The sequence below is a fragment of the Geospiza fortis genome, unplaced genomic scaffold (genome assembly GCF_000277835.1).
Source record: "Geospiza fortis unplaced genomic scaffold, GeoFor_1.0 scaffold867, whole genome shotgun sequence".
In the NCBI taxonomy this organism is placed as follows: Eukaryota; Metazoa; Chordata; class Aves; order Passeriformes; family Thraupidae; genus Geospiza; species Geospiza fortis.
The window spans coordinates 9,588-19,487 of NW_005054740.1; the positions used below are offsets into that span (position 1 = coordinate 9,588).

A 9,900-nucleotide genomic window follows, 5' to 3' on the forward strand; every position below is an offset into this window, starting at 1 on the left:
AAACGCCAATCACTTGTTTTTAAAATTTTGAAAAGTTTAATAGTAATAAAATGGTTAAAAAAATAGTAACACAATTAGAGTAATAACAATTTGGACAAATTGAATTAGGACCATATGAGACAATAAAAACAAAGAGTTACGGACAAAAACAAAGAGTCTGGGTACCTTTTTCTGGGCAGCACGAGCCCGAAAAAGGACTCCCGCTAACAAAGGATTAACTCTTAAGAACAATAGGCTGTTGCATATTCATACACTTCATACGTTATGCATAAATTCCATTCAAACACAGGATTCTGTCTGGTCTTCATCAACTTCTTCCTTCTAATCCTAACAGTGCCTTCGAGGTGGAAAGAAGTTCGTTTCTTCTGATAAGAAGGCAATAAATTCTTTTTCTCTGAAAGATTTAGGTGTCCTGTGGCTGCTATCTCGCTGCAAGTCCTTTCTTTTAAACAAAGCATCTTACATAGCATAGTTTCTATTTTAACAATTTTTATAACCTAAAACTATATTTAACACACTACTTAAGAGAATTAATACAGCATTACTTTCTAACACAACACATATGATATTCATTTTAATATTTGCAAAAAGCCAATCATAAAATACATGCATTTTTCACAGGGACGCCCCTGCACCCCCTTATCCGGGACTGGGACCCCCTTCTGGATCCCTTTCACGTGCTCTGGGACCCCCTGCTCCCCTCCCCAGCCCTTCCGCCCTTCCCAGGCCCCAGACCCGCCTTTTTCCTTCACCTTTGCACCCCAGATCTCCCAAATTTCCGGGTCCCACCAGTTTTCCACTCCCAGCGCTTCCTTAAGGGGGTCCCAGGTGGTTCTCAGAGGGCTCCAGGGCGGTCCCAGCGGGGATCCAGAGGGATCCAGAGGGATTCTCTGCAATTGCCCCGTCCCTCCCCCTCCCCGCCCTCCTCGGTCCCTTTCGCTTCCGCGTCTCAACCTGGGAGACCGGGACCTGCCCGGCGACCGGTGACGTCACTAACAGATCGGGCTGCCATTGGCGAGCAGGAAATAGCGGAACCAATGGCGGGGCCGGAGGCTGCTCTGGGGGCAGGGCCAAAATGGGGGGCGTGTCTAGCGGAGCAGCGCCATGGCTGCAGCGCTGGGTCTGGGGCTGCTCTGGGGGCTCTTGGGGGCTTTTGGACCCCCAGATCTCCCAATATTCCGTGTCCCCCCGTTTTCCATTCCAGCCCCTTCCCGAATTGCGGTCTCAGAGGGTCCTGGGGGTCCCAGGGGTGTCGCAGCGGGGATCCAGAGGGATCCAGATGAACTCCCTGGAATTCCCCCTTTTCTCCTGTCCCCTCCCACCGCCTTCCTTCGGTCTCTTTCCCAGGCTGCGTCCCCGGGATCCGCCCGCCTCTCCCAGCCCCAGCCCCCCCTTTCCGTGACCCAGGGACCCCCTGGAGCCCCATTCCTGCCTTTCCCAGCTCCCAGACCCCACTTCCCTCAACCCGGGGACCCCTGGACCCCCTTTGGTGGGCACAGGGACCCCCTGGATCCCCCATCCCGCCTCTCCCAGTCCCTTCCCTGAACCTTGGACCCTTCCCGGCTCTCCCGGTTCCGCTTCCCGGCCCTTGGACGCCCCCAGGGGGTCCAGGAGGGTCCCTGGGTTGTTGTGGAGGTTCCAGGGGGGCATTCTGGCCTCAGGGACTGCCCTGAATTTCGAGTCCCGGCTACTGGGATCCCCCTGCACCCCATTATCCACTACCTTCAACCCCCTGCACCCCTTTTCTCCTCAGTCCTGCCTTCGCCAGTCCCCAGACCTCCCTTTTCCTTCTCCCTGAGACCCCCTGGACCCCCATTGCTGCTTTTCTCAGGCCCTAGCCCCTCATTTTCTCTGCATCAAGGACCTCCAGCCTCCCATTCCCAGGTCTCCCCACCTTGTGACCCCTTTCCTTGCCACTGGGGCCCGTGCACCCCCTTTCCTGGGCACAGGGACCCCCTGAACCTCCGTTCCTGGGCATGGGGACCCCCCTACACCTCCTTATCCGGGACTGGGACCCCCTCCTGGATCCCCTTCACGTGCTCTGGGACCCCCCGCTCCCCTCCTCGCCCCTCCCGCCCTTCCCAGGCCCCAGACCCGCCCTTTTCCTTCACCTTTGCACCCCAGATCTCCCAAATTTCCAGGTCCCCCCAGTTCTCCACTCCCGGCGCTTCACCATGGCTCCAGTGCTGGGTCTTGAGACATGGTAAACCCCCCCCCAGAGTAAAAAGAGGTTAAAAGTGCTTTTCTATGTAAAGCCAAGGCCAAAGGGAAAAGCAGCTTCAGTAAAAGACATGAAGATAAACAGGAGACAGCGAAACCAGAGATAAAGAAGAGATTGAGACGCTGTGGAACAGGGCAAGGGCACAAGAAATTCCTTCTGATAAAAGAAGAATCTAACAGCAAAAGTCACTGTGAAACTCGTAAAATGACTATGTATGAGCCTATTGTGAAATTGTATGCATATGCATTTGAAAGGGGGATAAAAGGAAGGACCGGACTTCACAGGGGTTGCGCATGCCCTTTTAGGGAGAGCAATCCCTGCATGCGTCCAGGGCTGTAATAAACATACCGGGCTTTACGACTTTTGCAAAGTTGCAGAGTTTTTCTCTCTCCTCCGCGTAACAGTCTGGGGCTGCTCTTGGGGCTCCTGGGGTTCCTGGGGGACCTGGGGGGCACAACCAAAGGTGAGTGGGAACCCCAAAACCGGGAAGCCCCTGAACTTCCATTTCCACGATCCAGGACCCTTCTGAACTTCTATTACTGGGCTCGGGAACCCTCCCCATAGAGTCATTTTGGGTCTTGTGACGCCCCTCTATCCCCTCCCCCAGCACCAGGACTCCCCTGTACCCCCTTATTTGGCACCGAGACCCCCCTGAACTCCCGTTCCTGGGCAGGGAAACCCTCCCAAACCGCCATTCCCGGGCATGAGAATCCACTGAGACCCCATTCCTGAGCATGGGGACCCCCTGAGCACCCATTTCTGGGCACCGGGACCCCCCTGTACCCCCTTCCCCAGCTCCGGAACCCCCTGAACCTCCACTTCAGGGCACTGGGGCCCAGTTGAACACCGAATTCCTGGAAGAGGATCCTCTGAACCCCCATTCCTGTGCAGGAAAACCCCCCTGAACCCCCATTCCTGGGCACGGGGACCCCCGTGAACGTTCATTTCCTGGCTGCGGGACCCCCCTGCACCCACTTATCTGACACCGGGATTCACCTGATCTCCCATTCCTGGGGATCAGGATCCCTTTGAACCCTGAATCGTGGCATGGGAACCCCCCTGAACCCCCATTCATGGGCACTGGGACCCCCTCCGAATTTTCATTTCCAGGCACCAGGACCCCCCTGCACCCCCTCATCCAGTACCAACAACCCCCTGAACCCCCTTTCTCTTCAGTCCTGCTTTCCCGAGTCCCCAGACCCCCTCCCTTTTCCTTGTCCCTGAGACCCCCTGGACCTCCTCTTTCCTTGGCACTGGGGACCCCTGGACCCCCTTTCTTGGGCACAGGGATCCCCTGGAACCCCCATCCCTCCTCTCTCAGTCCCTGAACCCCCCCCTTCCATAACCCTGGAACCCCCTGAGCCCCCATTCCTGGACACCAGGACCCCCTGCAGTCCCTTTCCTGTCCATCCCACCTCTCCCACCCTGCACACCCTTTCCTTGGCCCCAGGATCCCCAAACCCCTTCCCAGCTCTCCCAGTTCCCCTTTCATTGATCTGCGATCCCCTCAACCCCTCCAAAACTCTGTGTCCCCCCAGTTCTCCACTCCCTGCGTTACTTGTACGTGGCCGTGCCAGAGCCCAGCCTGGGGATCCCCCAGTTCATGGCCATTGGGTACCTGGATGGGATCCCCTTTGTGCGCTACGACAGCGAGCGGGGCCGGATGGAGCCGCTGACGCAGTGGATGAAGGATGGAGTCGAGCTGGGATATTGGGATATGGGGACCCAGATCAATGTGAGGAACCAGCACATCGATGCCAGGAACCTGGAGACAGCGCGGGAACGATACAACCAGAGTGGGGGTGAGCAGGGGGAGCTGTGGGACTGGAATGGGGATCCATGGGGCTGGGATGGGATCTGTAGGGCTGGGATCCATGGGGCTGGGATGGGATCTGTAGGGCTGGGATCCATGGGGCTGGGATGGGATCTATAGGTCTCAGGTGTAGACTCACAGGGCTCCAAGGGGCTGGGATGAGAATTCATTAGGCTGGGATGGAATATCTCATGATCCATGGGTTGAGATGTGAATCCATGGGGCTGGGATGGGATCTGTGGGCCTTGAATGGGAACTGTAGGGCTGGGGATTGGATCCATGGGGCTGAAATGGAATCTATAGGTCTCAGATGTGGATTTACAAGGCTCTAAGTGGCTGAAATGGGGTTACATTAGGTTCGAATAGGATATTTTGTGATCCACGGGTTGGGATATGGATCCATGGGGCTGGGTTGGGATTTGTGGGGCTGGGTTGGGATCCATGGGGTTGGGATGGGATCTGTGGGGCTGGAATGGGAACTGTAGGGCTGAGATGGGGATCCATGGGCGTGGGATGGGGATCCATTAGACTGGGATGGGATAGCTTGTGATTCATGGGGCTGGGATGGGATCTGTGCACTTGGGTTGGAATCCATGGGGTTGGGATGTGGATTCGTGGGGCTGGGATGGGATCTATAGATCCCCAATGTGGATTCACAGGGCTCCAAGGGACTGAAATGGGGATCCATTAGGCTGGGATGGGATATTTTGTGATCCACAGGTTGGGATATGGATCCATGGGGCTGGGATGGGACCTGTTGGGCTGGGATGGGATCTGTGGGACTTGGGTACAGATCTGTGGGGCTGGGATGGGATCTACAGATCTTGGATGTAGATTCACAGGGCTCCAAGGGGCTGAAAATGGGAGATCCATTAGACTGGGATGGGATAGCTTGCGATCCATAGGGCTGGAATGGGATCTATGGGGCTGGAATGGGAACTGTATGGCTGGGATGGGATCTGTTGGGTTAACTTCCATGGGGTTGGGATGTGGATCCATGGGGCTCCAAGGGGCTGGGATGAGGTTCTGTGGGTCTCCATCAGACTCTGGGGCTTCATAGGGCTGGAATGGGGCTCTGTGGGGCTGGGACACAATTCTCTGGGTCTCTGTGGGTACAATCCCCCCAGGTCTCCACACAAGTTTGACAGTTTATGGCTGTGACCTCCTGTCTGATGGGAGCGTCCATGGATCCCACCAGATTGGCTACGACGGGCGGGATCATATCTCCTGGGACTGACCTGGGATTTGGGAGATTCGTGCTGGCCACCAGCGCTGCTGAGATCACCAGGAGGCTCTGGGAACAGGACTTGAACGGGGTTGAGAAGAGGACGAATTATCTGAAGCACGTCTGCCCGGAATGGCTCCAGAGGCACGTCAGATACGGGCAGAAGGAGGCGGAGCGCAAAGGTGGGAGCAGAATTCCTGTGGGAGTTTGGGATTTGGGGATGGAGGACTTGGGAACACAGTAATGCCTGTGGGAATTCTATGGGTAGATCTCATGTCCATCCTATTCCCATGGAATTCTATGGTCAGATCTCACCCCAATCCCATTGCAGTGTGAATTCCATGGTCAGATCTCACCCCAATCCCATTCCAGTGGGAATTCCATGGGCAGATCTCACTCTTATTCCATTCCAGTGGGAATTCCATAGGTAGAACTCACCCCAGTCCTGTTCCAATGGGAATTCCATGGATGTCCCTCACCATTATTCCATTCCAGAGCCCCCTGATGTCCATGTGTCCGGAAGAGAGGAACACGGGACGCTGATCCTGTCCTGCCACGCGTACGGATTCTACCCCAACACCATCGCAGTCAGCTGGATGAAGGGGGGTGAAACCTTGGATCAGGAGACGGAGTGGGGCGGGATCGTTCCCAACAGCGACGGCACCTTCCACACCTGGGCCAGGATCGAGGCGCTGCTGGAGGAGCGGGAGCAGTACCGGTGCAGGGTGGAGCATCCCGGAATGCCGGAGCCCGGGATCTTCACTTGGGGTGAGGCTGGGAATGTGGGAATTGGGAATTTGGAATTCCCAAATGGGGATTCCCCTCCTCACTATCCCGCGTTTCCCAGAGCCGACATCTGGTGGGAATCTCACCGTGGTGGTCGCTGTGTCCGTCATTGCTGCCATCCTCATACTCATCATTGTCCTCACCGGATTCGGCGTCTGGAGGCTCCAATCCGGTAACACACGGGATGCGGGTCGGGAAGGGGCACGGATCCACCTGGCACCGTTCTGGCAATCCTGTGCCACCGACACTGATCCCACTTTGTTTCCACAGGGAGGAGGGACAGGAATGGATACAACCCGGCAGCCGGTGAGTTCCAGTGGTAGATCCAGCTCTGGATCCCCTCTGTGTGGATCCCAGGATGGATCCTGGGGTTAATCCCAGTGTGTGATCTGTGCTGGAATCTCATGGATCTTCTCTTTCTGCAGGAAAAGACATGGGAATGAATGGCTCCGCTGCAGGTACAGCATGGGATGAGAGTGGGATTCCAGAGGGAGATTGGGGCAGAGTGGACAGACTGGGATCGGGGAGGGATTCTGGATCAGAGCAGGGGTCTAGAGTGGGATCAGGTGGAATTGTAAAGTGAGATTGGAGCTGGATTCTGGAGCAGTATCAGAAGGGATGGATGGAGCAGGATTGGGGCAGGAGTGATGGAGTGGGATCAGGGAGGGATTCCAGCGCAGGATTGGGTAGAATGGATAGAGCAGGATCAGGTGGGATTGATGGAGCAGGACTGGGACAGGATTGGGGCAGGATCAAGTGGGATAGATGGATGGAGCAGGATTGGGGTGGGGTCAGGTGGGATTCTGGAGCAGCTCCCTCTCCCAAGTGGCTCCAGCCAGGTCCATCCTGCGGAACGGGGACAGGGACAGGGTGACACCGTGACCCTCTCTCATCCTGGCAGGAATCACTGCCTGAGCGATCCATGGAGCTGGATCCGGCCCCCTCCCTCTTCCTGGGAAAGCTGAAAGCTGCCAGCAGAGCTCATCCCACTGCTCCCACCACCCCACAGCTCTTGGTAACAGATCCATTTCCCCTTTTCCATGTCCCAGTGTTTTAAAGCCAATAACCACAAATATTCACAATGCTTCAGTTCTGGTGTGAAATTATCCTGCTTGGGGCAATAAATCCTGCTTGGGGCAATGTCCTGGATTGTCAAGCAAATTGTATTCTATTTACCATCTGCATGGCAGTTGTCTTCTGTTAAGTGGGCAGTTTTCCTTATCTCTTCCACAACTTGGGACACATCTGCTGATAACAGGCTATTGAATGTCACTGCACAACTGATAAGAACTACAGCATCCCAGTGTGAGATGCTCCACCCAGAGGGGAGAGCCAAGCATTCCTACCTGGATATAATCTTGAGTTTCTGGAACACCAGCATGGCTTTCTCCACTGGATTTCCCAGAGGAAACAGCTGCTCTCTTCCCCTGGATCTTCAGAGGAAGACTACAGCCCTCTACAGGATCACTGCTCCAACAGACCCACCCCTGTCACTGCAGGAGAATTGCAGCCACCATTCAATCAGACTGCTACCAACACCCTAACCAACAGGGTGTCAGGTTGTATTCTGACTTTGTCTGCTTAAAAAGTAAATTTTTTTTTCATGAGCTAATTATTTCTGAACTTTAAAGAACTGCTGACCATCTCAACACTGTTGTTGTAGGGGAGTCTGAAAACAGTTTGAACCACTCTTTACCTTTCATAGGCTCAGGTAAAATAGTTAAGCCTGTGCCTAGTTATGAAAAATTAAAAGAAACAGAATTCCTAAAACTCAGAGTAAAAGAGGTCTATAAAGGAAGATACGTCTTGGCTGAAGAGGCAGCGACACAAGCACAAGCAGTGAAACATCCAAGAAAAGACAAACATGATCAACAGGGAGATCTCACCTTCCCACTTGTTGATTCAAATGCACAAATGCAGATTGGAAAGTCATTCATCCTTGAAAAACTAAGAAAAGCATTATCTGCAGTTTTGGGCCCTCTTCAGATTGCTTCAGATGATGTTTACACAGAGCTAAAAAATCTTGTCAAAACTTTCCAGTTAACAAACAGAAATATTATTCACAAAATGTCTGAATGCACTCTCATTGCTATTGTTTTGTTATCTATATTGTCACAAACAACTCCACTTTTCAAGAATACTTAGACAAACCCAATGTACACTAAGTTCCTGACCACATTACTGGAATCACTGCTTTTCAAAAATGCAGATCTGGAGAGTTTAACAAGGATATTTAGAATGGACTGACAACTTGAATGGTCAGTCAGCTTTAAGCTACTTTGTGTGTCTTAAAACCATGCTGGTTAACCGCTGGTTAACCATGGGTTTAATTTTCAGTATTCTGTAAGTAGATACAGAAACTACAGTTTGTATCAGCTGGAGCAGAAAATGAGTGAAGCACAATTCATAAGGCCTTTCTTTTATAATTCTTCTACCTGTCTATGACATTTAGGCCTGTTCATTTAGGTCAGATAAGTGCAACTCTTGTCTTACCAGCAGCTGAGCTATGTTAGTACTTTTACGGAATTAAGAGTAAGTTATGGAATTATGAGTAAGAAAATGCCTTAAAAATCTTTTAGGTCTAGAATGTATATAAATAAGTAAAAGTAACCGAAATCCAAGCACAGCTCCACATAATCTAAAATAGTAATTAATCTATTTCCTGTTCATGACTGAACATGCTTTAGCTATTTATATTTTTAATGCTCTCAAATAATGTACAGCAGTCCACTACAACAATAAGAAATTACAAGAGCTCTTCCACATATAAAAAATGAAGTGAAGAAGAAAAATACATAAAATATGTTCTAATGTTCCTTAAAAGGAGGCATAAAACATCTGCAGGAACAAAAAATGAAAAATATAATCAAATAATAAGTACATAGTTTTCTCAAGGCTATATTTTGCTACTTATATTTTATATAATTTGTGTTACACTGGTAAGCAACATGAGAGTATTTCAGACTATCAACTCCCTGATGTCTGGGAGTAAGAAAAATAGAGCCAGACTATTTCAGTGCCAGGGCAAGAGGCAATGGATATAAATTGAAACATGCTTAAATGGAGAACAACTTTTTCACTCTAGGAATGGTCGAACACTAGAACTGGTATCCCAGAGCAGATATGGGATCTCCATCTGGGCTGATTTTCAAAATTCAATTGAACTTGGTCTTTATCAGCCTGGTTTAGCTGATCTTCCTTTGAGTGGCAGGTTTGAACTCGATTGGACCTCTCCGGAGGTCCCTTACTACTGGAACCATTCTGTGATTCTATCAGAACTCATTGAGAAAGAAAGGGAATTAAAGCATAAGGCCATTACCTCACTTCAAAATAGACCTCTATTCTAACAGGAAGGCAATGAATGAATACATAGCTGTATCCATGACTATTTTTGGAGGTCATGGTATTTACATGGAGAGTAATTCCAAGAAGATCTTCAAATGGGTAGCTGAATTTAAGTAATAAATACATGCAAGTCTACTTGAGTATAAAGTTTCCTTTTTTTTCTCTCATAATCTAGAGGGGGAAATAGAGAGTACAAGAGCATAACTATTGAACTGAGCCTCTAGAGTTCAGAATGAAAACACATATGAAATAAAATACACATGCTGCTGATACTAGAATTATCTATAATAATTTCAGTTGGAGTGCTATCTTCCTGAGGCAACAGGCTGTTTGTAACAACTCTTGTCAAAAATCAGGATTCATTTGTACATTTTTGATTAGTGACACATATTAGAGTTTCATTTTATTCTTTGTACTTAAATTGCATTTTGCCTAGGGCATTCACTTAAGATAGAGTTCATTAAAGTAGGTTATTCCATTTTGTCTTTTGTGTAGACTGAAAAAAAAAAA

General features: G+C 50.7%; 1 protein-coding gene across 1 annotated transcript in view; it reads left to right on the top strand.

Annotated features, from left to right (window-relative positions):
* The first annotated feature begins 1,104 nt into the window (after positions 1-1,104).
* The window catches only part of LOC102034923 (class I histocompatibility antigen, F10 alpha chain), a 12,862-nt gene continuing 4,066 nt past the window's right edge, over positions 1,105-9,900 (top strand). Inside the window, 9 exon segments of the mRNA XM_031065348.1 lie at positions 1,105-1,127; positions 2,626-2,684; positions 3,760-4,023; positions 5,162-5,265; positions 5,267-5,441; positions 5,755-6,027; positions 6,107-6,217; positions 6,316-6,351; positions 6,471-6,521. Of these exon segments, the coding sequence (XP_030921208.1) occupies positions 1,105-1,127; positions 2,626-2,684; positions 3,760-4,023; positions 5,162-5,265; positions 5,267-5,441; positions 5,755-6,027; positions 6,107-6,217; positions 6,316-6,351; positions 6,471-6,521 (1,096 nt within the window).